We start from the raw sequence: 27,837 nt of genomic DNA on the forward strand, positions 1-27,837 counted from the left end.
CCAACGATGTGGCAGCTCGCGCACAGCGTTGCCACTACAGAACAAAGCCCGTTGCAGAGTTTGAATTTCTTGTTTCACTCACTTTTGACATGTTTGTTTGTTTTTTGTTTTTAATTTTGTTTATTTGACATACACGTATATATTTATGAGTTTATAGTTTTCTTTACGTTTTCTTTTCGTTTTTTTTTTTCTTTTTGTTGTTGTTGTTGTTGAATGGAATACAATTGCAAAGAATATGAAATAGACTTTATAATAATTGGGCAAATGTTTACAATTTTGTTGTTCTTGTTCTTGTTATTGTTGTTGTTTTCTACGATTGAAGCAAAGTTTATGGAAAAAACATTTCGTTTTTTGCTTATTGCTTACGGTTTATTAATACTCCACAACGGGCTTTGATGTGGTTGTTAAATACGTGGCTCAACCTCGGTGTTTACAATATTTTCTTTTTCTTTTTTTGCTTTTCTCTTGTTTTGTTTCGGTTTTAACATACACAATCGAAAGTAAATATATCGTTACATGTATATATAATATATAGGTATAGACGTAATACAATAAAAAAAAAAAAAAAAAAAACTCGAAATACAAATACAAATACACTTGCCAAAAAAAAAAAACAAATTACGGTTGCTCAGTGCCAAAGATACATTACAATAATATATATATATAATAGTAGTATTATGTATATTTTAATATTTATATATATATATAAAAAAAAATGTTTTTTTTTCTGTTTTTGCAAACGCATTTTAGGCCTACAAACTTATCAATAATATCTATGTATATATATATACGTATTTAAACGAAGCTCAGCGCGTTTCAGGATCTACTACTGGTTCCGGATCCGATTCCGGTTCCGCTTCCGGTTCTGAATCTGATTCCGGCTCGAAACGGAACTGATTCGTTCAGTACAATAGATCGGTCTTTTGGGCGCCCTCGCTGTAAACAATGCCGCCCGCCGGCGCCGACGACGCCGCCACCGAGGTCGTCAGATAGTCCTCGACATCCTCGGGCGCAGCCGCCAGCTCCTTGCCGCCGCTCTCCTCCTTGCTGTGTCCCTCTCCGCTGCCGTTGCCGTTGTAGCTGCCGCCGTTTGTGGCAGCAGGCGCTGGGCTGCCGTTGCTGCTGCTGTCGGGCGTGGCATAGCGCGTGACGCCCAGCTGGAAGAGGCTGTCCATGGGCGAGGCCTTGAGGGGGGTGTAGAAGCCCAGGGCCGTAGAGCCTGAAATAATGCGGGGGGGGGGATCAAACGTTCAATTAGAGTTGCATTTAAATTAAACCTCAGCATAAGTTGTAGAGCATCTGAGCATCAGTGTTGGTTAATGTGCAAATTAAGGTGAAACAAAATTATAAATGTGTGTGTGTGTGTGTGTGTGTGTGTGTGTGCGTATGTGTGTAGGTGGATTGGTTTCCAATTGGGGTTAGTTACCTTAGAAGTTAATATGAATTGGCGATTAGTTTTGTTTGCTTTTGTGTTAGGCTTCAGTTGCTAACCAACACCGAAAGTATTTGCCAGTGTTGTCAACGCATGGCAGCGGTGCATAGAGAGGATTTTGGTTAGAGGTGGGCTGTTCGAGCGCGAGAGAGAGAGAGACGTTGCTTTGCACTTGTTGCCGCCTTTTTCAGTTAAGTTATTTTTTTTTTTACTTTGATTTCGTTATATATATAAACATATATATATATATATATATATATATGTATATATATGATATTATAGTTATAGTTTTTGTATATTATATAGATATTATTTCAAAGTATTCTGTGATTAGTTTTAAATAATATCTGCAAAAGAAATTAGTAAACACAAGAGAGAAAACAAAAAAAGGGTAGAGAAAAACAAGAAATGGTTTTAAATGAAAATCGCATTTAGTAGAAATATATATATAATATATATGTACATATATTAGATGGGAAATAATTGTTAGTGTGCTATTAAAGACTTATTTATAGATCATTAGCAGGAAGCTTTAACCAAATGCAATACGAAACGTGCCAACTAGTGAATATAACTTAAAACTAGCTTAATTCATGAGGCGCAGCCAACTTAACGCGTACATAATTAAGTTTAAGTGTTGCCACATCGTTAAAGTTTGTGCCACAAAGCAGAAGAGTGTTACACCAAAAGAACACATTTAATATTACAAAACAAAAATAATAATAATTTCCATGAGCTTCATTTATACAAATTACAAGAAGTGTGGCGTAGGATCACCAAAAGCCTGCCTGGGAACTGATTTTCAGATAAAAACTGGTTAGTTAGCGAGGACAACAATGCACCAGGTGGGAGGAGAGCCTTGTCCAACAACGTAGCAAGTAACGAGTAACGAGACAGAGCTTGCTGCTTTTGGGAGCATACCTTTTAGGATGACACGATCACATTAGAAAATAAGTAGGATTCCTGAACATGGATTTACTTCAAGGAACCTAACAAGCAACGACTGGCCAGGCCCTTAACCATAGCAAGTAGGAAGTAACGAGTAGCGAGTTACGAGTCAATGCGCGTGTTTAAACCAACCATGATACCGAAAAGGGATTACAGAGAGGTATCTATTGACTGATTGGGCGGGTGAGAAGGGCAGGCCCTTAACCATAACGTGTAGCGAGTAACGAGAGAAATGGTCTCGCTGAGCGCAAGTGTAAGCCAAACATTATACTGAAGGGATTAATGGGAATCTGGTTGGGCGTGTGAGAGAGTCGGGGCCTCAACCATAGCAAGTAACGAGTAACAAGCAGCGACTAACAAGCAACCATATATATTAAAGGGAGACGCTTGGGCAAGTGGGTAAACAAGGGCATGCGAGTTTACGATAGCGAGTACCAAGTACAGCGAGTAACGATAATTAGTTGCTCTTGGTGTGTGTTTGTGTGTTTTAACCAAATCAGCAACCGTTCGGATTAAAGGAATCAGGATGGACAAGTGAGTGTAGAGGAGTGGTGTCTGAGCCTCAACCATAGCGAGTAGCGAGCAGCGAGTAACGAGTCAGCAGCTCGTCGCTCTCGGCGTGTGCCTTAACAAATCGTAGCTACCATAGGGATTGGGATTAGCGAGTGAGTATAAAACAGCCGAAACCGTAGCGAGTAACTAGACAACTCGTTGGGCTAAGCATGTGTGTGTGTGTGCGAGTTGTTAGCCAAGTTGGGAGCAGGGCTTACGACGAGTACAATTAAATAGCTTGAGTTTGCCTACGTTTCACAGAGACAGGTTTAATCGGAGTGCAGTAAAGCAGAGTTTTGTGGAGTTGCGTAGCTTGGAGCGATTCCGCGACGGTTCAACTTTTGGATCAGACATAGTAGAGTGTATTGCCTGGTATGCGTGCCTGCAGCAGGGCTGTGGAGGCGTTGGGTAGCGCTAGCGAAGACGACGACGTGGACGACAGGTGTGTGGCTACAGGCAGACTGGCGCGACGGCGACTCAAGGAGCTTCCATTGCTGCAGGTTGTTGGCGCTGCTGCTGCTGCTGCTGCTGCAGTTGTTGTCGTCGTTGTTGTTGTTGTTGTTATTGTTGGATTGTGTTTAATGTATTTACTCGGCTGTTGTGGCTTGGCGGCGTACGAGAAGGAGGCAGCTTTGCGCTTTGCCTGATGCGCCGGCTGCACTGCATCATTTTGCAGAAAGCAGGCATATTGCGGCTTTAACAGAACCGACGGTCTACGACGTTGTTGCTGTAGTTCTTGTTGCTGCTGTTCTTGTTGTGGGGCGTCCATTTGCTGTGGCTGTGGCTGTGGTTGTGGCTGTTGCAAGATAATACCCCTCCCCAAACTTGGGTAATCTGCAAATATGCGTGATGCTTAAATTGAAAGCCTGACAGGCTGCGCCGTTTGGTGAGGTGCTGGGGTGCTCAGGTCAAGGGTCACAGTCGGCTGGGAGCTAGAGATAGCATAGTTTTCTGTTTGGGGCTATAAGAGGGTTAGGGGCTTGGGGGCTTTGGGGGAGAGGGGCTGGCTGCATGGGCGTCCACCCACCTGATGAGCTGAATTAGTTTGCGAAATCTTTTGATCAGCTGCCTGCCAGGTGGCAACGCCAATTGCCAGCAGGGCTTCAGGCAGCAGCAGCACGCAGCCCTGGCAGCCCTGGCACCCCTCAGCCAGTCCCTAGACAAGCTAGTTGAATTGGACGAGTTAGCGGCAATCGCTATGTTAACTGTAACAGTGGCGTTTTCTGTAAAGTGCAGAGATTTTTCTTGTTGTTGTTGTTGTTGTTGTTGGCATGCAAATGCAAATGGAACATCGTATGTTGAGTATTGTGTGTAGGTGTGGTGAGTATGTTATGACAGGATGCTGCGTGCATGTGAGGTGGAGAGAAAGACAGAGAGTGTGTGTGAGAGAGAGCGTGTATTTGTGTTAAAGTGTACTAATTCCTGTCTAACCCCCCCCCCCTCCCCACTGCACAGATGGCGCCAATAAAAAGTGTTAAAACTCAAGAGCACAGCACTACAAAAAAGACAGAGATATGCATGTATATATATATATCTATATGTATGTATATATAGACACTGATTAAAGAACAAAGACAAAGAGAGAACACAGATAGAGAGAGACAGAGAGCGAGAGAGTGAGAGCGAAAGAGAGGCAGTTGCGGCTCTTGGCAGGCATGCATATATGCACACATATGTAGATATATGTATGTATGTATGTATGTTTTTAGACAGGGTTGCCACACTTACCTAATGGTAAATTCCCCAGCATTGCGCTGGTTCCCGACGTCTTATGCGACGCAGAGGATGTCGCCGCGGCTGTCGGCAGCTCAATTATCTCATCGACTGTAACATGATGATGTTGTTGCTGCTGTTGTTGCTGCTGCTGCTGTTGTTGTTGCTGGTGCTGCAACCTGAGGTGCTCCTCGTAGTAGAGCTGATGATGCTTGGTAACATTACTGTAGGGATCGGCATACGGCGGATCGTCAATGGTCTGCGATGCCTCGGAGGGATATTCAAACGTTGACGTTAACGTATCGTTAAATTGTACGCGGAACTGTAAAACGAACAAAACGTAACAAATGGTTAGTTATATAAAAAAAAATAAAATAACATGCTCGATATCTGTCACATTGATGAAACGCACCCTAACCGGACCCCCCCTCGCCAACCACACCACCTACAGACCTCACCTCATAAAACCATTTTGAAAGAACAACGAGAAACCCCTAAAAAGCCACTTTTAATGCATTTTGATTAATAGCGACGGCAGCAACAAATAAATAAATAAGTTAATGATAACGCACAAGGAAATGAAAAACATAAATAAAAAATAATAAACGACTTAGATTAGTTCCAATTGCTGTAGTCGCAGCTCGAATACCCTATCCGCGAGATCGAAATGATGTAGCTCTTCGATTTTAATGATATTGTTAATGGTCAAAATCAAAGTACTTTAATTTTCTAAAAGAACCGTTATAGTATAACAGACTAGCCGCATGTTAACAGTTTAACAGCATGTTAACCGTTTAACAGCATGTTAACAGTTTAACAACTTGCTAACAGCCCAAAGGCAGTTAACAGCGCTAACAGCATGTTAACAGCGCTAACAGCATGTTAACAGCGCTAACAGCATGTTAACAACATTTAATCTGCACAGATTACGAGCAGCTTCTTCCGCCCCTTATTCTTCTGTTTCTTCCGCAGCTTCTTCCTCTGCTTCTTCCGGAACGTATCGCAGAGCAAAACGACAACAGATAAAAAGAAACAACGGCAAATGAAAGTGGCTCAAGTAAGTTTTCTTACGCTTCTTCATCTTGTGCCCTTAATACAAGCGTGCAAAAAAATATGAATTTGTGACAAAGGGAAAAATACTTCAAAAGAAAATTTAGAAGAAAAAAAAAAAAAAAAAAACAAAAATAAATCAAATAAAACGAAACGAAATACTGGCCCCGCTCGCTACAAAATATAATTGCTGTTAATTGTTTAACAACTGTTTTTTTTTTTTTTTTTAATTTATTTTGACAGCGATTAAAAGTTAAACGAAAGTGAAATTAAGGCCAATACGCAGCTGCAATTAGAAATGCCAAAAAAAAAACACAAAAAAAATGGCACAAACTGAAAATGCCCGCAACTAGAATAAACATAGGGTATATCTAGTACAGTGAAAGCACGCTCGAGCGGACAAGCCTGCGATTAAAGCTCCTTGAAACGACTTATAAAACCATATAATACCTATAAGAACTGAGCGCCTAAACAATATCAAATATCTGAAAATATGTAACTTTGTAGTTTTTAGAACAAATTCAGAATTTGGACTTGTCTTTCGTTTAGCAGAGCCTTCACTGTATGTACAATCTATCTGTGCGTTATGTGGCCTACCTTTCAGTTTTGGTCAAAATACCCTGTACTGAAAAAAAAAATACTGATATCTCGATATCCGATAAGAAGCGCTTATTATTACAATGCGACAAATTCTTCTTGCGACTGCCGTTACAATCAATTGGTGGCCCACACACTGTACAACAACAACAACAACAACAACAACAACAGCAACTAATCTTATCTTATCCTTTTCAAACAAAAACAGAACAAAAAAAGAACCCACACTATCTGGCAACTCAAGTATTACGGTGAGTGGGCATTAGTCATGACTAACGTGCTAGTAGTACGTACTATCTTGTATGTGCGTGCGTGTGTGTGTGTGTGTAGCACATTATGTAGTTAGTCACAATGAGGAAAATGTGTTCGCAATAACGGGTCGCCTTCATTAATGCGGAAATCAATTTCGGCAGATTTCGGCGTAAATAGAGTGTGAGAGAGGGGCGCGGTTTGGGGTCTGTCTACTCACCGATGAATCTTTGGGTTTCTGGCGTATGCTGGACTTGCCATCGATCACAATATTCGCATTCTCGAACTCGACGTCGCAGGGCGAGGGCGGGCACATTGAATAATCATCGTAGTCCGTGTCTGTCGATGTCTCCACCGAAAGGTCGCCCAGCAGCACGAAGCCCGGTTCATTTGGCTGGAAAGTGAAAATATAACAACAAAAAAACATTGGAATGAAACAACATTTCTTTTAAAAGCTTCAACTGATGGCTAGGGGGTAAAGGCAAGAAGGGATGGAGGGGGGGGTTTATGGTTTCGAGGTCGCTCTGAATCACAGCTGTCCCATTTCTCGCCATGTCAGACGCCGAACCTAATGAACGGCATGTAACCAACAGCAGATAATAAAGTTCAGGCAGAGATAACAAAAAAAAAAAACACACACACACACACATACATACATATGTATGTATGTATTATACATAAAGAGCCCAACAAGAACAACATAATGCATAAAGCAAAAGCGACCAGAATTGAACGTCAAAAAAGAATTGACAAAATTGAGTTCAGAGTGTGGCACAAAAAAACGGGTTTACCAGCGAGCAAGAGCAAAAGGAAGAGCCAGAGCGGCAGAGCGTCAGAGCATTCGCGTGCTTTGCGCGCCAGAGAGAGAGAGAGAGCGAGAGAGAGAGAGAGCTGGAGGGAGAACGAGTGTGAGCAGGCTTTGTGTGTTGAGCAGAGCAGCTTTTGTTCGAAAAACAGCTGTGCAAGCCAACGCGCCCTGCAGCCACCCTGCCCCCTGCCCCTTCACCATACCATGAACAAAAGCAATTCACCACAGCACCAAAGAGCTCCACAACATGCGTCCCGCTCGTTCAATGCTCTCCTTTATAAGTCATAATATATCTTTGTCTGCTTTAGCCTATGTACACAAACACGCATACATACAAACATATGTATGCATGCATACGTGTGTATACATATGTATGTATGTAGCAGCAGGAAGCAAAGAACAAACGAAGAAATATCGTAATATGTGTACATGTGTGTGTGTGTGTATCAAAACGGGTTTTTGCAATGCAATCGCAGGCAGAAAGAGGAAGAATTCGCCAATCGCAGCAGCAATGCATCCAACATTTTTTAATGTTAAGCAAAGCGTCTGGAATACACACACATCCATACTTGACAATATGTACATATGTATGTATGTATGTATGTATGTATGTATGTTTGGACATTGATCAGCGAAACATTTGCATAATTCGAATTTATCGAACACTGCGCAAAGCGGTTGTGAGCAATTTCCATGATGCGGCGATCGCGAGTCAAGCTTGAAATAGCTCAGACGATTGCATGCGCCTGCCTTCTCACATGGGGTGCGCATCATTCAAACATTTAGAAGGTCACTCGGCAAGCTGCGCCTCAGCGTCACGCGCAGCACACACGCGCACACACACACACACACACACAGAGACACATAGTACATGTACGTATACGTATAAGGAATTGAATTTCAGCTGCTTCCTATCAAATTGGCGGATGCTAAAACTAGAGTTGGGCACGTGTCGTGCTTTCTTTCGTGACACAGAAATGTATGGGAAAATATTCAAATGAAATATTTACATATCGCTTTTCTCTAAATAAACAGTTGACAAATTGTCCAAGTTTTTCTTTTTTTTTTTTTAATTTACAAGATCGTGCGCATCGTGTTGAAGAAGAAAAAAATCGACACGGTCTCATCTCTAATTGAGACAAACAGATTACAGGATTCACTTGATGCGACATTTTACAGTTGCTTAATAGCTTTTGTGGAAGCGCACAATGTTTTGACATTCTTTACATTTTGTTGCTATTGTTGAACTTTCCAAAATGCGCATGATCTTCCACGCTCTCTCGCTTACGCACTCTCTCTCTCTCTCTTGCTTTCTGGCTCTCGCTCTGTTGGTGGGCGCTTTGTTTCGTATTTGTTTATATGGCAAGCGAAATGTAGAGGCCACAAACACAAATTATGTACAAGTGTGTGTGTCTGTGTGTGTGTGTGCATTGGGGGCCTTGTTAAGGCAAGTCTGAGTATGCGTGTGTGTGTGTGAGTGAGAAGGGGGCTTGCAAAGATTAAGAAGAAATATAATAATTCATACAGAAAATAAGCATGAATAATGCGCAACGGCGCCGCATTCCACGCAGTGGAGGGGGTGAGAGCGGACGACTTCGATTGCTGATAAGCAATGAAAGCAACAGCAACAGCAACAGCAACAGCAACAGCAAACAGCTGGCTAGGCCAGCACCAGGGGCGAGGCGGGACGGGGTGTGGTGGGAATTGTATTTGTATTTGTATTTGTGTGTAATGCGTTATGCGTTACTCACCTTTGGCAGTTCCCGTTTACGTCTGTAGATCACAACATCGCTTTCAATATAATCCGGCACCTCCTTGCCGCTCTTGGAAAAGTTGAACACCATGGAGGTGTTGCTGTCCGCATGGGTGCTGCTGCTAGCGACGCCGCCGCCGCCGCTATTGGCGCCACCTGTCGGCTGTCGGCGCTTGCGCAACGGCCAAATTGGTGAGATGCCGCTGCCCGCTGCTGCAGCGTCCAATTCGCTGCCATCCTTGGTGTTTATCACGTTGTCGAGACTAGTGGCTGCTGCACCACCAGCAGCAGCAGCAGCAGCAGCAGCAGCAGCGGCAGCGGCAGCAGCAGCTGCGTCTGCAGCGAGTGCTGTTGATTTTTTCATTTCATTAATGCGATTCTTTTCAATCTCGCGACTGGTCAGCGGCGTGCCGCACCCGGAACTGGACCCGGAGTTGTTCAGCAGCGGCCTGATGACACCAATTTGCTTAGTTGTTGTTGTTGTTGTTGTTGCTGCTACTACTGTTGTTGTTGTTGTTGTTGTTGTGGATTCGCTGTTATCGCTGCTGCGCTGCGACAATTTTCGACTGCTGGAACTCGTGCTGGAAGCGTGCGCGTTCTCTTGCAAGGCGGCAGCAAATGAGCGCTGGGCGCTGCCGCTGCTGCCGCCGACGCCTCCTGCTTCGTCCAGCGGCAGCGCTGCCGGCGTTGCTGTTAACTTATCGCCAGCCTCGCCCAGCTTAACGCCATTGCATATGTCGTCGCCGTTGCCGTCGCCGCCAGCTTCAGCTGCAGCGTCGTCGTCAACGTCAACCTTTTCGTTGCCTTCGTTGTTCTCTTCGTCTCTGCTATCGTTGTTGTCGTTGTCGTCGTCGTCGTCGTCAACGTCAGCCTCGCCAGCTGCTGCTGCTGCTGCTGCCTGCGTTCGCTGCAGATCGCTGACTAAGCGATGATTGTTGCTGCCAGCACCCGCGACCGCGACCGCGCCCGCTCCTGCGCCTGCGCCCACTCCCGCACCATCTGGCGCTTCCAGCTGCATGCGTTTCATCATTTTGGTAATGCTCGTCACAGGCGAATCGTAGTCGCAGCTGGCTTCCAGCTGCCTGGGAATGATGTCTGGAACGACAGCATGAACATTGGCGCTGCCGACGCGCTGCTTGGGTGTCGAGGCAGCAAATCCTGCTGTTGGCTTGCTGCTGCTGCCGCTGCTGACAGCGCTGCTTGGCTTCTGTTCCTTGATAATCGACTTGTAGCTGGCTACTTTGCTGGCGACGCCGCCGACGCCGTTGCTGCGCTGCGTGGCGCGCGGCCGCCGATTGGCGCTCGCCTCGAACATTTTCAGCGTCTGCTTGACGAGATCCGGCGGTGGGCGTTCGGTGTCATCGATAATGGAGGTTAGACGCTTTGGGGGCGTGGCATCGGTGCCGCTGTGCAAACGTTCGCGTGCATTGTGTATCTTATCCTCGATGCTGACGCAGCTGGACGTGGCTGAGGCAGATGTTGTTGCTGCGGCTGCGGCTGCGACTGCGGCTGGGGACGTACCAGCAGTGACTGCGACTGCGACTGCGCTGCTATTAACCGCTGCCGCTTGATAGCTGGCGCGCTGCGTATTCCACGGCGACTTCTCGCAGAGCAGCGCCTCGACGGAGCGTGCGCGTTTCATTACCTCGTTGCCGCGCTTAAAATGACGCGAGCGCAGCGCGTTACCGTTAAGCGACGTTGACGCCGGCTGCTGTTGCTCCTGCGCCGTCTTCTGCTGCTGCTGTTGCTGCTGGCGTAGCTGCTGCTGCTGCAAGACGCTGACGCTTTTGATGTAACTGCTGCCCGTTGGCTTGGCGCTTAGTATGGGCGGCGCTGCAGCGCTGCGCGTCACATTGACGTTGACTGCGGCAGCGACGGCAATTGTGGAGCTATTTACCTGCTGCTGCTGTTCCTCGTCCTCGACGTCGTCGTTGCGATCGAGCAGCGTATTGAGGCTCGTGGAGCGCTGCAGTCGCTGATTCTGGCTCTGCTGGCGCGACTCGCAGCGCAGCGCCAGATTTAGATAGCGGCAGCGCAGCTTGGACACAATGCCGGGTCCATAGCTGAGATCCTCGTTTTGATCGACGGCGTCCAAAAGCGTTGGCTGCAGCGCAGCGACGCCAACGTCCATGTCGGCATCGGCGCTTTTTAGATGCAGCTGCAGTTGCTGTTGTTGCTGCTGGTGATGATGATGTTGATGATGATGATGATGACGTTGTTGGCCATTTTGTGTGGTTGTCTTTTTCATTTCTTGCATGGCGACCATTGTCGTTTTTACCGCTACTTTTGTGGGCGACGCGGCCGTTTGGCGTTCCAGTTGCTGCTGCTGCTGTTGTTGTTGTTGTTGGTTTTGAATAAACTTGTTGCTCTGCAATTTGTCGGATATTTTCGATTTACAATTTTTATCAATTAAAATTGGCGTATTGCTGCTGCTGCTGGTGCTGCTGCTGCTGCTAATGTAATTGCTTGGCGCTGCTTCAGCAACGCTCTGGCCTGGTTTGCATTTCGTTTGCAACTGATTTGCTGACGACGACGATGTAGCCGCTGTTGCTGCCGTTTGTTTCACATTTGCGCTGCCGCTGCCGCTGACGCCGCTGCTGTTGCTGTTGCCTATTGCTGTTAATGCTCCAGTTGTCGCTGTGCCAGTTTCAACTTCACCAGAGCGCACGTTCGCATACACCATGCTAGCGCTATTCACCTCAGCGTCACGCTCTCTGCACGCTCGCTCGCGCTCTCTCTCATGCTCACGCTCACGCTCACGCTCTCTGGTATCCAAATTTAGAATCTCTTCTTGCTCCTTACCAGTTGATTGACTTCTTGTGTTGAATAAACTTGATCGCTGCTTTGGTATTGGTGCCGCTGCCGCTGCTGCTGCCGCTGCTGATGCTGCCGTTTCTGCTGAAAAGGCCGTGGCTAAATCTTTGCCTTGTGTACTTTGGGCCGCCGCTGCTGCTGTCGCTGCCGCCGCTGCTGCTGTTGGAATCGTCTGATGACCTCCACTTCCAATAAAACATTTCTCAGACTTTTCCTCTGTTGGTGAAGTCTTAAATGCTGCTTCTTGTTGTTGTTGCTGTTGTTGTGTTTGGCTTACATTTCGTTTCACATGCTGCTGTTGTTGTTGTTGTTGTTGTTGACTAGTTGTTGCTGCTGCTGCGACTGCGCTGCCTTCAGTCGCACCTGAATCTGCAATAAAATTGGCCATAAAACGAAACACAAATTGATGACAAATTCAAGTCGATTGGTAAAAATAAACAAAATATTAGACACACAAAACGAACGTTTGCATTGAATTTTAGCTCAATTATCAATTGATAACATTTGATAAGAGCAGCTGGCAAGCGACCAAAATAACGGACAAGTGTCTGCTCTAATCAAGAGTGCCCGACTATCTCGTATACCCTGCAAAGCGGCTTACAGTTGGTTTAACATGCGTACGTTTAGACATTTCAACTTTCTGTTATATGTACTCTCTCTCTCTCTCTCTCTCTTTGCCCGACTAGCAGATACCCTGTTACGAGTTGACATAAAATGCACTTGTTCACACATTCGACTTTCACTCTATACACATACAAATACATATGCAGGCATGTGCTTCTTCTTTCTACTCAGCCCCCCAAACTTATGGGAAATGCGATCTCAAGAAACTTCGGTCTTTATAGTCCGATCTAGCTGAAATTTTCACTGCTTTAACATGACATTGAAACAAGTGCATATATCAAATATGAGAGGCTTACGTTTCAATATCTTTGAGATATTTAAAGAGTTGAAACAAATATTCGAAATTCACTCCGGCACAAAAATCAAAGTAAGCGGCAGTTAAAATTTTCGAGATATGCTTAGTTTTAGGTAGCTATAACTTGGAGCTTTTTAAAAAATTAAAAAAAAAGTCGAGATTTTCTACTGAATAAACTTCGAGAAGATAAAGGCTCAAAATCTATATATATAGCGATGTCGGGCTTACAGATCGAAATTCTCCATAAAAAAAAAACTGATAAATGAGCAGAAATGTATCTGAGATTGACAGCCGTTCAGAAGTAGCTATTCGCACCTGGCACAAACACGCCCATGATACCAACATAGTCTCCTTTATAGACTCAATATCAATGGGTATACTGCCATAGAATCAATATAGCCTCTTACCTATGCACATATTATCAATGGATTTACAGGGTATTCAAGCAAAAACAGCCTCATTCGCCGTTATCGATAAACGATTACTCACGCCCAGCAATAACAGCTGTGCCTCTGCCGTGTGTCGATATTCACAGGTGAAATAACAAGCAGGTAAAACAAACAGCTTTCAATAATTACAATTTCAGTTCTTAATCAGCTCTCACTTATTAACGTGGCTAATTAGCCGCCAGCTGCAAAGCCAATTGCAGGCTTACACATGTTATATTATATATATATATATATATATATATATATATATAAATGCATCTATAAAGATATCGATATGGATATATATAATATATATATATATATATATGTGCGATTTCATGAATCGATATCGACACCTTTCGCATGAGTGCGTTTGTTTTTTGTTCTGAATGAAAACTCTTTAATTACCGAACCGATCTCAATGAAAGGGCATTTCGCTATTCTGGCCGGCAGATGGCGCCACCTTATAGCCCATATATATGTCTGGATCTCGAGAAATAATAGAGCTAGAGACTTGAAATTTTGGATGCAGTTTCTGCTATGTATTGTGCACATTGGGTTTTTTGCAAACTATAGATAACTTGCCCAGTTTCCAGGTTATGGATAGGTTACGATATGCGATCTTTGAGCATATCTCGAAGCTTTTTGGAGCTAGTTAAGCTAAATTTTGGTACGTAGACTCTTGTATAGTATACACAGCTCCAGAATATTCTATATATTCCACTTACATTCCTTTGATTGTAAAAAAGGCACATTTAGATGGCAGATTTTCACCCTGAGCTGGGATTTAGGTATCTGCTAATCGAGCACTTCTAACTAGAGCTCTATTACGTCTTCTTTCAACTAGGTTCAAAATTTTAGTATGCGCACAAAAGAAATGACATTGGGCGTTATTGAAGCAGAAACTAGCTAATTGCATTAAGATTTTCATGTATATATATGGAGAAAGTATGAATCTTTCAAGTCTTCTTCTTGAAACTCGGGAAATGATTGGTGTATGTTTATGTAATTTAGTATGCAGCTTAAGGAAAGTGTATTAAATGAAACACCAAAAGAAATTCTAGCAGAAAATAAGTCAAGATTCAGATAAAGGTTTTAAAAGGGTTCAAATCGGAAAATATTTGTGATTATAAGGGTAAGGGTATTTATGCAGTTTGGGGAAAGGGTATGAAATATAACAATTGCATAAAATTGTTAGTTAAATGTTTAATTTCTAGCAGAAAATTAGATTAGACTGAGACAAAGGCTTGCAAAAGCGGTTTTAGAACGATCTTTTATCGGAAAGCATTTGTGTTTATTCGGTAAAAAAGGTATTAGCTGTAGCTCAGCTTTGCAGCTTAGGAAAAGGCTATTAAATATAGCCAAACTATGGCCAAAATGGCTAACTTTAAGTTGGTTTAGCTTAAATTAAACGACTAAAATCGGTTTTAGACAGGCTTTAAAACGGCTTTTAGAATGAAAGGGACTGGGAAAGGTTTTAGCTGCTCAAAGCCTTTACAGAAGGCTAGGCGTTGCGACTCAGGTGTGAAAAACTCACCTGCAGGTTCTTGGAAAGCCGCACAGTTGCCATCAGCTGGCGGCGCCGCGGCGGTGGGCGAGCAGGCGGCGGCGTTTGTGCGCGCCACATTCGTTTTGCGGCGCTGGATCAAATCCTTCTTCCACTGCGGCATATCCGGCAGGAAGCCGGCGCCGCCAGCGCTGCCCAGCGGCGTGGTTGCCGGCGAACAGCTGGACATGCTCTCAGCTCCAGCTGCAGTTCCGGCTCCAGTTCCAGCTGTAGCTGCAGTTGACGCATCCGCGGCCAAGTGCAGAGAGGGTCGCTTCTGGGGCGGCTGCTGTTGCTCCAGTGAAGACATTTTTGTCCAGTTTTGTTAAGGCTGCAATTGGCATTCTGTATTAGTGCATCGCCCCAGCTAATGGACCCCAAAAGTGAGCGCAACGTGGCGCGCACTCCAGTCAGACGTCTTGAACCCAGCGGCCAACACAGCCGACTGAAGCGCGGCCGACAAGGCCCAAACACATGCCAAAGTGCGGCTGCAAGTCGCAACTGACCCCACAGATACCCTAACCAAAGCGGCACGCACGACTGGACGGCGTTTTGGTTGGGAACTAAATATATTATCAACAAATTAAATACTTTCTTTTCTCATTTTAATCTTGGTAGCGTATTTACAAGTCGACTTGATGCTGCCTAATTGGATTAACTGTTATATTTTGTTATACTTTTTATCATATATATTATATTTATATTTAACAAAAAATAAATACTTAAATTTTGCTTTTTAATTTATTTGTGCATTTGGAATTTTTGGTAGGGCATTTACACGTCGACTTGACCCTGCTTGGCATTTTTCTTAATTGGATTAACTGTTTTTGTTTTCTTTTTCAATAAAAACGAAGAAAAAGAAAAAAACGCAAGAAACCTCAATATTTGTTCATTGTGAAAAACAAAATATGAAAACAAAATCAAAAGAGAACAAAAAAGAAGCAGCACATAAATGAAGACTATGCTAAATGTAAGAATATATGTAAAAAAAAAAAAATGCAAGTGAATTACTTTTCGTTTCGTTTCGTTTTGGGTTTCTTCTCTGCGCGCGATCGCTTACAGCGGGCGTGAGCGAGAGGGGGAGGGGGGGGGGGTGAGTGAGTGAGAGCGAGCGAGTGCGGCAAGTGTCAAATTGAGAGCTCAGCTTAAATCATAGTTTTTTCATATTTGCCTTTTGCTTGCGTGTGTGTGTGTGTGTGTATCTCAGTTGTGGCTGTCTCTATCTGTGTGTCTGTGTGTGTGTGCAAGGGTGCAGAGCGCAGCCGAGCGGAGCAGGGGCTGCAAATCGCAGACGAAGCATAAAATAAACAAGCGGCAGCAGCGGCGCTGCGCGCTGTGCATATTATCGATTTTTACAAGCTGCAAGAACTTTTGAGCTACACACATACGCACACACACACAGGCATGCATACAGAAACAGTTAAATGCCTGCATACACACATTTATAGCTATGCATGTGTGTGTATGTGTGGAGCCAACTTTTGCAGTCGTCTGGCAATGGGTTGAAAAGAAAGCGTATAACAAACAAAAGCCGCACAAAAACAAAGGCGGCCAGCAAATTAATGAACAGCCCCCTTTTCTTTTTTGGGGTTGGCCAATGGTTGGTGTCCAAATTAGGAGCTAAGAGCCGGGCTCTGTTTATTTACACACACACACACACACACACACACACACACAGAGAGACACACACGAACATGCTTTAACAGACACGCACGCACACATAGGCGCGAGCATAAACATAAACATTTTGCATATTTGAGTTGCTTACTTTTGCTTCCAATTCAGTGCGGTGGGGCTTAACTGGTATTTGTGCACATATGTCTGATAGTTGTATGCATGGATATAATTGATAAGCAGCCACTTAAATAAATATTGTATACGCGCACTTTCTTTACACTGCTGCACTCGGTACAAATGCAATTAAGTCGCATTCGCTGCGCTAAAATGCTCCCAACAACTGAACAGTGTTGGGTTGTTTTTCACACAACTATCGGCTCAGCTATCGATGTTCGGCTTTACAGCGCCTATCGATACTGACACTAGCTTCACTACATGCAGTTTATCAAAACGAAAATTAATATGCAATATTAGTTTTAGTTATTCGGTTAGTAAGCAGACACGTCATCTTATGGCCGATAAGACAAATAACAACAAAATCGTTGACGCGGCAGTTTAAGCGCACGCGCTGCCACATTGTCTGAATTTGATAAAATCGATAAAAGCAATTTGGCAGCAACTCATTTTTTTTGCAAGCAGCTGTAATTATTTGCGTGACAGCTGCAAATGCAATATTTGCACACATTTGCAGTGTTATCGAGTATGATTAATAAGTAAACTGAGCATTTTTACTTGCAAAATTGTCTGTTCAAATAAGCGCGCACATTACTCAAATTGGCAAGTGCTGTTACTCAAATTGGCAAGTGCTGTTACTCAAATTGGCAAGTGCTGTTACTCAAATTGGCAAGTGTTGGCAGAGGGCAACACTCTTTACCTGGAGTTGGCAGCACTGCTTGTGCATTTGAGAAATTCGTGTTTATGTTTTTCTTATCATTGTTGTGAGAGATGAGCATAAACTGGATCAAAATAACCGAACGGTAAGCGCACTTCAAGCATTTCATTTGTCTAAACAATCACTGAACGTGTCCGCATTGCCTTCAAGTGCACGGGAGGGCATCAAAATCATCAATGCCCTGCCCTACGATACCTTCACCACGGTGCTGCTCTACGTGCACCGCCAGATGAGTCCGGCGAGCGCTGGCGCTGCAGCTACTGCTGCGGGTGCGTCCGCCGCGGCGCCGGCTGTCAGCGTCGCGGGCAATGCAACGGCCAGCGGCACGGTGGGCACGAGCGTAACGACCACGGAACGCACGGGCAGCGGCAACGGGACGAGCCATACGAGCAGCGAGCCGGAGTATACGCTGGAGGAGCTGGAACGTTTGGTGGGCGTGCCACGCGCAGATTTTCTGCTGCTAATCAAAACGTTCTCGTACATCTTGCGGCGCATCTCGACGTTCATCATCAAGCCCAGCCATTTGCAGCGCGAGCTGCGCGACAAACTGCAGCTGCAGGACGAGGCGAAAATCGATGCCATATTGCGGCTATGGGTGCGCCAGACGACGCCGATGCTAAACAATTTGGCCAGCGAGCGTTACGAGTCGAATGTCATTGAGGATATGGCCTGGAAGCTGAACGTGGAGATTGCCTCGCATTGTCAGCAGCGCGAGAAGACGGCGCTGGCCGTGCTGCAGCTGAAGACGGGCGCCGGCGAGGACATCAACTTTGAGATGACGCAGCCGGAGCTGCAGCAGCTGTTCAATCAATTCGAGCACATCCAATCCGAGTTGGACGCAACGCTGGCCAACATGAAGGGTAACCAGGGCGAGCACTAATTAACCGCACGATTCCAATCAAATTTATCTCGGTTCTAATGCCTTAATATTAGCGCTAATCGCTTGTAAGTTGTATATACATATTTAATTGTAAACGTATTTGTTTTTAGCTCTAATCTAGTTTAATTTGAAATTAACAAAATCAAAAACAAACAAAAAAAAAAAAAAGTGCTCGATAACGCTTACGTATCGATAAGTTGTATGCGCCACATCGATAACTGTCCAACGCGCAGTGTTGGACATCAATAAAATCCGTTGCAAATTAATTTCAATTACAATTTTCACACATTTTGTTTTCTTGCCTTTTAATATGCATTTCCATTTGGTTTCATAACTCTACTGATAAACATTACAAATTATTACAATGATATAGATGTACTTTTATATGTATATATATATATTGTATATATGCATATGTATTTCGTTTATATATGTATATGTCAAGTCTAGCTTGTCGAAACTCTTGCAGACTTGTTAGTTATTCATTCATGCATATGTATTCTTTAGTTTATACTCGTATGTGTGTGTGTGTGTGTGTGTGAATTGCACATATGTGGCCTGTGGGCTGGAGGGGGGAGCACTTGTTTCGTTGTTAGCTTTTTGTTTTTGTTTTAAATACAGTTAGGCTGTTAACTAGTCTAAAAGCAAAAACGTTTCTATTGCACATTATCAACTAATTTCAACTAAGCTGGAACAAATTGTGCTGGCAACTGAAATTTAACTACATTTGTTATTTTTTGTTAATGCTATTGCTAAATTGTTATTGTTACCGTTAGTTTAGTTACTGCTGTTGCTGCTACTTTTGTGTATGTGTGTGTCTGTATGTCTGTGTATGTGTGTGTGTGTGTGTGTGATTTGGCACCGGCTAAATGCTTATGTTAATTAGCTTACTGTTAGGCTACAGACTCTACCTTAACATTCTGTTCTGTTACAGTACTTATGCATATAGATGCAAAAAAAAACCAAAAAAAAAAAAAAAAATGCAAGTTATCTGTGTTTATCTTTTGTGTTTGTTTTGCTGTGTAAATGATTATCGCCTTTGCTGAAATGCGTTGGTCATTTGTTTTTGTGCTGTTATTGTTATTATTGTTGTTGTTGTTGTTGTTGTAATTGCTCGGTGTACGGCTTCTGTTAGGTGTATTTGTGTCTGCTAAGTTAACAGCGGCAGCGCATTAACAGCACCTGGCGCTGTTAGCTTGCCATGTTATATGTTAAAAATAAAAATTAAAATAAAAAATAAACACAAAATGTTTAACTCTGTTTTTTTTTTTTCTTCTTTTTTAAATACGTTTCTATATAATTAAACAATTATAAAGTAGCACATACATACATCAAAATTACACACATATACAAAGATTTTGTTAATATATATAGTAGATAATATCATATAGTTTACGATAAAAAAAAAAAACAAAATAAAATAATAATAATAATAGCAATAGACTACAAATTAGATGCTGCAACATGTTTGTTTTCTGTTTAAAACTATGTAACTGAATTATTGCAATTTTTACATACATTTTACGTATATGTACACATGTATGTGTATATACATATATATACTCGGATATATATATGTATGTGATCAAGCAGTGCTTATTTCTTGATTTTCTTTTTTCTTTGAGTTATTTAATGTTTAGCTTATTTATAGTTTATAGTATATGTATATAAAAAAAAAACCTTTTAGCGCTCCTTACTTTTTTGTTTCTTTTGTGTTTTTCTTTTTTCCTTTCCTCAACTAAACTCATTTAGTGTACAAAAATTGGAAGTTACATATAGGTATATATATATATATATGTCTATATGCCCGTATATATGTATGTATATATATAACATTACAAAAAATTGTGGCTAGCAATAAAAATATGTTGTCAGTTATAATAATATCGGTAGTATCCATTAGACAATACAGGATTGGATTGATATATATATATATATGTATAGGTATATATATAGATATATATATATGTATAGAAAGGGTATATAGTTGCCTGTGCTGCAGCACGATCTCAATAGCTTGACCGATATATATATATATATATATATGTCTGATCGCACGCTTGGATCGTTATGCACAACAGATCTTTAATTGAATTGATAATATTTTTGTTGCTTAATTGTTGTCATACATATATATAAAAATTGGTTGTATATATATATCGCTTATCCAATCCAGATAGATATATGCATGATATATATACATATATATGCCATATATCGAGAATAATATCAAGCGTTGCCTTTCGAGTTGCTCTTAAGTAAATTGAATTATGTAGTTTTGCCACATGGATTCATCAGGGGGGTTGGGGGTGGGGTGAGGGGTGGGTGTTAGAGCTTTGCCTGGCGGGTGACAGGGAGAGGGGTGGAGGGAGGGGGCCGCGGATCTTTCATCTGGCTCGATTCGCTTTTTACATGCCCGACTCCGCGATGCCCTCGTCATCTGCAAGCATTACACAAAATATTAACAATTGTTAACAAAATTTCAACACATTTAACACCAAATTAAACAAAAGGCAACAAATTAAAAACTTCGACGTGCCGAAGTTTAAATACCCTTGCAGACACTGGACAGATACCATAAAATCTATATAAATAGCTAGTTTTTTATATACAAGTTCGATCTCAAGCAGATCAGGCAAACATATTCTTTGAGTTATCTCCAAAATTGAGCCTTTGTCCGCTTTTAAATGAGCAAAGCGCAAAAAACTGGAATTTCCACCCATTTTCCACTTAAGAGAGTGAATTTGACAAAAGCTGTGAAAGAGGCTTCAAATGAACTCTTGCTACGAATTTTGCTTTTGAGTTTGAACCAGAAAAACTGGAATATAAGTTTTACAACCAAATCAAAAAAATAAGCCCACTTTCCACTAAAGGGAGTGAAAGAGACTTCAAATGAATTCTTGCAAAGATCTCTGGAATTGAGCTTGAACCAGCAACTTCTTTTAGGCTAGCCCAACTTTGAGCTCGAGGAGCATTGGATATTGCTCAAATGAAGTTTGCAAAAGCTATTGGAATATGAGTGAAAGCTCGTTCGAAAAGAAATTTTGTTTTCCGCGCATTTTTCACGCTTGCGAGCGGAATTGAGTTCGATTTTTGCTTGAAATTAGACTGCAAGGGCATAAAATAATAACAATAATATATAGAATAATTAATAAAGCGTGGGAGACATGCAACAGCTACAACAACAAGTACAAGGAACACAAAACGTAACTGAAATGAGAGACATGCAGTGAAAAGAGAGAGGGAGAGAGAGAGAGAGAGAGAGGGAGGGAGCTAGCATGCAAGAGAGTGAGAGAAAGAGAGCGTGAAATATTACAAACCCATAAAAGGATTGGCATAGATGATGCCACCGTTGCCGCCGCCGCCGCCGCCGCCGCCGCCAGCAGCTGCCTCCAGTGCAGCCAGATTGGACACACCCCCCAGACCAAGACCTAGACCAGACCCAGAATTAGTTCCGGCAGCAGCAGGAGTACCTAATCCTGTGACCCCCAACTTGCCCCCCAGCTTGTTGTAGCCATCCGTGTCGCCGATGAGCGTGGCAATGTCCTCCGCATCGGCATCGTGATCGTGATCGGCGGGAGCCGAGGAGTTGCCCAGGAGCTGGTCATAGCAGCTGACATCGGTGCTGATGACATCCACCTCGATGTCATCGTCGTCCTTCTCCAAACTGTTGCGATTGCTGCCGCCGAGCGAGCTGTGCAGCGCATGGGAATCCTCGTAGCTGCCGCCGCCGCTGTCATCGTTCGCATTGTTCGATTTGGTGTCGATGTGCGTTTCGAATTCGTCGTGCATGTAGAGCACATCCTCTGGTACCTCATCCTCTTCCTCTTCATGCTCCTCTTGCTCCTGTTCCTCCTCCTCCTCCTCCTCCTCATCCTCATCCTCCTCCTCTTCCTCCTCCTCCTCCTCCTCGACATCCTGTTCGTGTCGCTGCTGCTCCTCAGCCATTTGCTCCTTCAGCTGCAGCTCCACGCCCAGCTCGAGCGAACGTCGCCGATAGACATCCTCATCCGGCTTGGGCTCCTCCTCGGCAAAGCTCAAGCGCACATTATTCCGTCCGACGGTTGGGATTAGCTCGTGACTGAGACTGTTCTTGATATCACAGGAGCTGGCGCTGAATGTGATCAACTGTGATTTGCGTCTGTGCTGGAGTGTATTGTAGCCATTGCCCAGGGTCTTGCCAGCCGGCTCCCTGCCCTGCGAATCGATGTCGACACGGCTGCCCTCCTTGCAGATCATCGAGCTGGGCTTGTTGTCAACCAGAACAATCACAACCGAATTGTTGTTCTCGCTCTGATTGACCGCCGCCGAATGTCATCTGTCCGGCCCCTCGATCACGCCGAACGAGCTCATCGAGTTCGTTGCCATCCCATGACCCAAACCCAGACCCAGACCCACCCCGACGCCGACGCCGACGCCGACCCCGAAGCTGCTCGTGAGGGGCTGCTGATCGTCGTGAATAATTGCGGCGTTCGCGTCGTCAATGGCCTCCGCCTCGGCCTGTTGCAGCTGCAGCTGCAGATGATCCTCGATGGTGGCCACGATCGCGCCATGCTCCTCCAGCTGAGCATCTGCGCCTGTCCCACACCACAAGAATGTGTATTTGTGTGCGCGTGTTAGAAGAAATTCGCATTTGGGTTAGTCATGTTTTCGCACCCAGCACCAAAAGTTAAGAAATAACAAAAAAAAAAAAAAAAAAAAAAAAAACAATTCCAGTCGAGTGCCACCGACTGCGCCATGCTCTGCTCACAGACGGCAGTTAACACGACCGCCAGATACCCTGCAGCCAGCCTTGACAAACATCTCTCTCAAATATTTCAGTCTTCAATCAGTTAAAGTGAGAGAGAGAGAGAGAGAGAAGTGTTCAATGTGGCCTAGCTCTGCTAAACATATCGATAACTTTGTTATGGGGTCTTCAATATATCGATAACTTGAGCATATCGATTACTTTCCCAAGGGGGAAGCTCCATTCAGGTCCACACCTCTTCCTCATAACTCCTCTAACTCTTGCCTCATCTACTTATTAAAACTATCGATATTTATCGATAAATATCCAGTAATCGATTTATCGGTTATCGATTTTGAGATAATGAGCGCTAGAGTAATCAAATGTGCCAAGTGGGACCACGATGTTTTCACTTCTGGCCAACCTTCTTCCGTTGCGCGAGTACAGGGTATCTAGCGGTCGTGCACTTTCGGCTGTGGCACTCTTACATTTTTCATTTTGTGAACAGAGCATGGCATAGTTCGAATCACAAATGCTGTACAGCATTTGTGGGTTAGTGTTAAAACGAGGCGTTCGCAACGAGCAGCCCAGCACCAGGCAACAAGATGGATCCGGTGTGGGATCGGTTCACCTACCTTCAAAGCCCTCGTTGTCGTCCATGACTCGGGCGGGTCCGACAATGTTCTCCTTGCCCTCGAGCACCGCCAGCAGGCACTGGTGTATGCAAATGTATTGCTGCTCCGTTTGCACCATCCAAACGCGCTCTGCGGGAGAGAGAGAGAAAGGATTTAGAGCTGGGTAGAAAGTTTGACCTGGAATTGGGAATTTACCCTTGCGCATGGCATAGACTATGCCGAAAATGTCCACATAGTCGGACGTATTGATCTGCTGCAGAATGCGATCCAATGTGATGAAGGTGCCCGATCTGCCAACGCCAGCGCTGCAGTGCACCAGAATGGGACGCTGCTCGGCACCGATGCGATCCCGGAACGCGCGCACGAAACGCACCAGCGTCTGCGGAGGATTCGGTACGCCGAAATCGGGCCAAGTGATGAAATGGAAGTGACGCAATATGCGCTGCTCACTGCCCTATAATCGAGAGCGAGAGAGAGAGAGAGAGAGAGAGAGGGAGGAGTAAGTCAGGCAGTTGGATGGGGAAAAAGTACAAGGGACTTACCCGGCACAACATGAACTCGGTCATGACCCAGTCAGCGTAGTGGCTGTCGTTGAGTATTTGCACCTTGATATCACCGTAGAACACGGGCACCGTATCGTTGGGCCAGTATTGGTCGCACTTCTCGCGTCCCTTCTCGAAGCAGCGTGTCAGCATAACAATCGCCCGCGAGTTGCTCTCCCAGCACATGCGCCAGAAGTCGTCGCGCGTGGAATGCAGCGGTCCCTGGGTGACAATGAATTCGCGTGGCGAATTGTGGCCGGGCACATAGTTGGCATTGATATAGTCGGATCCCTCGTCATCGTCGACGGGCTGCAGCTTGAAGCGCGAGTGATCGTAGGGTAGAATGTTGGTGAAGCGATTCTTGGGCCGATTGCAGGGCAGGTCGGCGAACGTGCACGGCTGATCCCGGCCGACATGCTTCAGTTCCTCGAACTCCTCGCTGAAACGAAAGTCCGAGTCGGCGGACATCAGGCGATAATGTTCCGCAAAGTTCTTAATCAAAATGGGCCGATTCTGTTCGATGACGCTGTCCGGCAGGGACATGTTATCATTGGCACGCGAGTCCTTGGTGGTCTTGCGGCAATTGTTGCGGCGTCGCTTGTAGAAAACCAACGTGACCAGCAGCACCAGGATTATGGTCATCGGCACCGTAATGGCCACAATCAGCGAGGTATTGTCTTGATCTGCAAAGAGCATTGAAGCCAAGAAGTTAGCTAAAGGTACACATCAAATGGAATAATTGCATTGGCTTTTGCCGGACGACAGCTTACCCGGCGAGCTCAGCAGTTCTACGACAAAGGATCATAGAACATGCAACAGGCAAGACATAGATTATAACAGAATGGAATTAAATAAAACACGCAGCTCAGTTAGTTTTGAGTGTAAGCTTAAACTAAATTTCGATTGGGTCTAACGCAATGAACCAAGTGCGGTTGATCCTTTCCACAAGCTGAACGACTAGGCTAACCTCTAGCTTCTATCATCGTTGAGACGACCCATGTCCCTGACAATGAGGCTATTTTCCAACTGTCTTAAAGTTCCATTCATATGCTTGGAATTTTTTCCATACTACATACCCCGTGCTTTTAATCCCTACTTCCATCGAAACAGATTTGCCGCAAAGATAGAATCTATGCTCTGTAGAATTTTCCATGTGTATGATGTCTCCTCGCTGTTCAAGTGTTGACCCACATAGGAAAAGGTTACTACCGTACAAATTCCGTTTCATAGATCTGCCGTTTGTAGCTGGGGATTGATCATCAATCAGTTAGTCTGTCAGTCAGTCAATCAACCCTTAATGAAAAACTCTTAGGAACGTCTCAGCTTATAACTTCCATGAATCTCAGCTGAGCTACTTGCATGAATTGACCTAGTCGAGCTACTCCATATTCCTTAAGGATCTTCCCCACTCACGGGTTTGTAGCTGGTCAGTCAGTCAATCTATCGCTAATGTAACCCTCTTGGGAACGTCTCAGCTAATAAGCTACTTCCGTGAATTGACCTAGTCGACCTACTGATTATTCCTTAAGGGACTTGTCCACTCACCGGTTTGTATGGGAAAACTGTAGGCCGTGTCGGTGAACTTGTCGGGTCCGGTGAAGGCGCGCACCTTGACGCGATAGGTGGTGCCGGATTTGAGGGGTCCATTGCAGTAGCCGATTTTGTGATTGTCACAGTTCTCGGTGCCGATGGTAAAGTCCTCAACGGAACGGTTCTCGAACGGGTAATACGGATCGATGGCCTGGTAGGGCAACCAGACGCTATACGACTGTACATCCAGCCAGCTGGGCATTTCCAAGCCGGAGGCATTCTTGGCATCGTCCTCGGCCACAATAATCGTGTACATGCGCACCTGTCCGTTCTGGTCCGAGAAGTAGTTCTTCCGGAAGCGTATCTGTATCGTCGACGAGCTGCGGTACACCTCGGTGGGCACCACCTGTGTGGCGGGTCGCGGCGGCGCCAATATGGGCATCGTTTGCTTATATTCCCGCTCCGGGCCGTAGCCAATCGCGGTCTTGGCCTGTATCTTGAACACATACGTCTCGCCGGGCTTCAAGTTCTTGATGACGCCAAACGATTCCTCGGAATCAAAGTCCTGCATGCCCGCATCCGTTGCATTATTGATGTTCACATACGCAATCGAGAACTGTCGAATGACGCCGTTAGCCTCGCTGGAAGGCAGCGACCACTCAAAGTTAATCTCGCTGGGCTGCACATCCATCGGATGGAAGCGTTCCACGCGACCCGGCACCGCCTCGTTGGTGGTAAAGCTGGCCGAGAGCGGCGCACTGCTGCGCAGCACCGAGGACTCCGTGCCGGAGCGTACGACCACCGTGAACGTGTAATTGCGATGCGGACGCAGATCGCTGATCGTGATCTCGTTGCGTGTGGTCATGTTCTGGGCGAGCAGATTGTCGGCCGTCAGATAGGCGATATCGAAGTCATTGTACTCGCCCTTGGGCAGATCCCAGCGCAGCGAGATTTCCGTGTCCGTGATATTCGTTGCGTGCAGCTGGGTGATGGGCTCCGGATAGAGGCGATCCTGTCGCTGAATCGGCAAACTGGCGACGCCGCCGCTCACCGTCCACACGGTTATGTTGTAGAGGCGGCCCGGTATCAGGCCGGTGAAGGTCACCTTGCGGTCCGTATCGTTGGCCAGCTTCTCCTTTTCCTTGATCTCCGCATCGCCCAGCGAGAAGCGATAGATATCGAACTTGGACGATGACTGCGGCGTCGGCGTATAGCTCAGCGTTATCGTATCCCGTTCGTCCTCCTTCTCGCCATTGGCCACCACCACGTCGGACTGGATGAGTGGCATGGTGCGCGGATAGAGGCTCGTTATGCCCGACAGTATGCCGTACGAGGTCGTCTGTATATCGAATTTGTACTGTACACCCGGCATCAGATCCCCGATCAGCACACGGACTGTAGATAAATCATCAGCTGTGTGGGAGGGAGAGAGAGAGAGAGGGTTACTAAGAGCATAAGGCTACAAATAAATTTCTTAGTTAAACATTCCGGAGGTTCGTTCCTTATCTACTCTCCTCTTTACTTCCCTTACTTCCTCTCTCTGGAATCAATTACTTTCTTGGTCTAGACCTTAATTTTAATCAGGGGTAGTTCCTTCTCCTTAAAACCTTGGCCGAGACTAGGCTCATTTGGCTTTTAGCTTATTCCTTTTTTAAAACGTGCCTGAATTCTATTTTATTCTAGACTCTCTTTACGACTAGCGTTTATTTTCTCAAGAGCTGCGTCTACTTTCCTCTCGCACATCAAGTGAAGTCCACTTCTTTGATGAAAACCTGATTTATCCTTCTTTCGCTTAGTCCTAATTGAAAGAATTTGGGACTAAGGCTTCCAGTTTCAGAGCTTGAATTAAGTTTTGTAAGACTTCTTCCTTTCCTCTTATTCAATCCTGATTCTTATACTTGAGATACTTATAATTAATTTCATGGAGTTATTCCTGTATTACTCTCTTTTTAAAGGTTTCTTTCATAAGAACCTGTGCTATTTTTCCTTTATGCATGCCGATTTAAACTACGTCATTTTCTTTTTTCCCACCTTAGATTTTACTTGTCTTTCCCATCACTTCGACTGAGTAAGACATTGCCTAGGCTAGCCTACATCTTACTTCGCTATTGCCGAACCTTTGTTCTTGGAATAATATCCTTTAAATAAACTTTACTGCCTTTGTTAACTTAACTCTCTTAACTCTTCGTTTGGGAACCTGTCTTTT

At 44.6% G+C, this 27,837-nt stretch overlaps 3 protein-coding genes across 8 annotated transcripts in view; 1 reads left to right on the top strand and 2 right to left on the bottom strand.

Annotated features, from left to right (window-relative positions):
* Positions 1-438: 438 nt before the first annotated feature.
* On the bottom strand, positions 439-16,758 carry bif (protein phosphatase 1-binding protein bifocal). Of its 4 annotated transcripts, XM_070210752.1 has the most exons (7): positions 16,578-16,758; positions 14,801-15,140; positions 9,101-12,285; positions 6,762-6,935; positions 4,661-4,967; positions 3,302-3,766; positions 1,754-1,779 (listed from the first exon to the last, which is right to left on the bottom strand). In XM_070210752.1, exons 2-7 carry the CDS (start codon positions 15,117-15,119, stop codon positions 1,769-1,771), a joined length of 4,461 nt encoding a protein of 1,486 aa, XP_070066853.1. In that variant the 5' UTR covers positions 15,120-15,140; positions 16,578-16,758; the 3' UTR covers positions 1,754-1,768. The 4 variants fall into 4 exon arrangements, with proteins under 4 accessions (XP_032296448.1, XP_032296449.1, XP_070066853.1 ...); XM_032440557.2 differs by lacking the exons at positions 1,754-1,779; positions 3,302-3,766 and adding an exon at positions 439-1,219 and having other exon boundaries at positions 16,578-16,755; XM_032440558.2 differs by lacking the exon at positions 3,302-3,766 and having other exon boundaries at positions 1,692-1,779; positions 16,578-16,756.
* A 271-nt stretch (positions 16,759-17,029) lies between these two features.
* On the top strand, positions 17,030-18,476 carry Vlet (COMM domain containing 10 protein valette). The gene is made up of 2 exons (XM_032440561.2): positions 17,030-17,403; positions 17,469-18,476. Exons 1-2 carry the CDS (start codon positions 17,372-17,374, stop codon positions 18,196-18,198), a joined length of 762 nt encoding a protein of 253 aa, XP_032296452.1. The 5' UTR covers positions 17,030-17,371; the 3' UTR covers positions 18,199-18,476.
* Positions 18,477-19,517: 1,041 nt separating this feature from the next.
* Positions 19,518-27,837, bottom strand: part of Ptp10D (Protein tyrosine phosphatase 10D) — a 72,967-nt gene continuing 64,647 nt past the window's right edge. The window contains exons 9-14 of one of the 3 annotated variants that reach the window (XM_032440528.2): positions 25,647-27,044; positions 24,872-24,889; positions 24,102-24,784; positions 23,755-24,013; positions 23,560-23,688; positions 19,518-20,638 (exon numbers count right to left, since the gene is read on the bottom strand). In XM_032440528.2, the coding sequence (XP_032296419.1) occupies positions 20,607-20,638; positions 23,560-23,688; positions 23,755-24,013; positions 24,102-24,784; positions 24,872-24,889; positions 25,647-27,044 (2,519 nt within the window). In that variant the 3' untranslated portion in view covers positions 19,518-20,606. Of the gene's footprint in view, positions 20,639-22,365; positions 22,776-23,559; positions 23,689-23,754; positions 24,014-24,101; positions 24,785-24,871; positions 24,890-25,646; positions 27,045-27,837 lie in introns of those variants that run through there. The other 2 variants (XM_032440526.2, XM_032440529.2) reach the window with 2 other exon arrangements.

Source organism: Drosophila virilis, chromosome X, assembly GCF_030788295.1.
Source record: "Drosophila virilis strain 15010-1051.87 chromosome X, Dvir_AGI_RSII-ME, whole genome shotgun sequence".
NCBI classification, from domain to species: Eukaryota; Metazoa; Arthropoda; class Insecta; order Diptera; family Drosophilidae; genus Drosophila; species Drosophila virilis.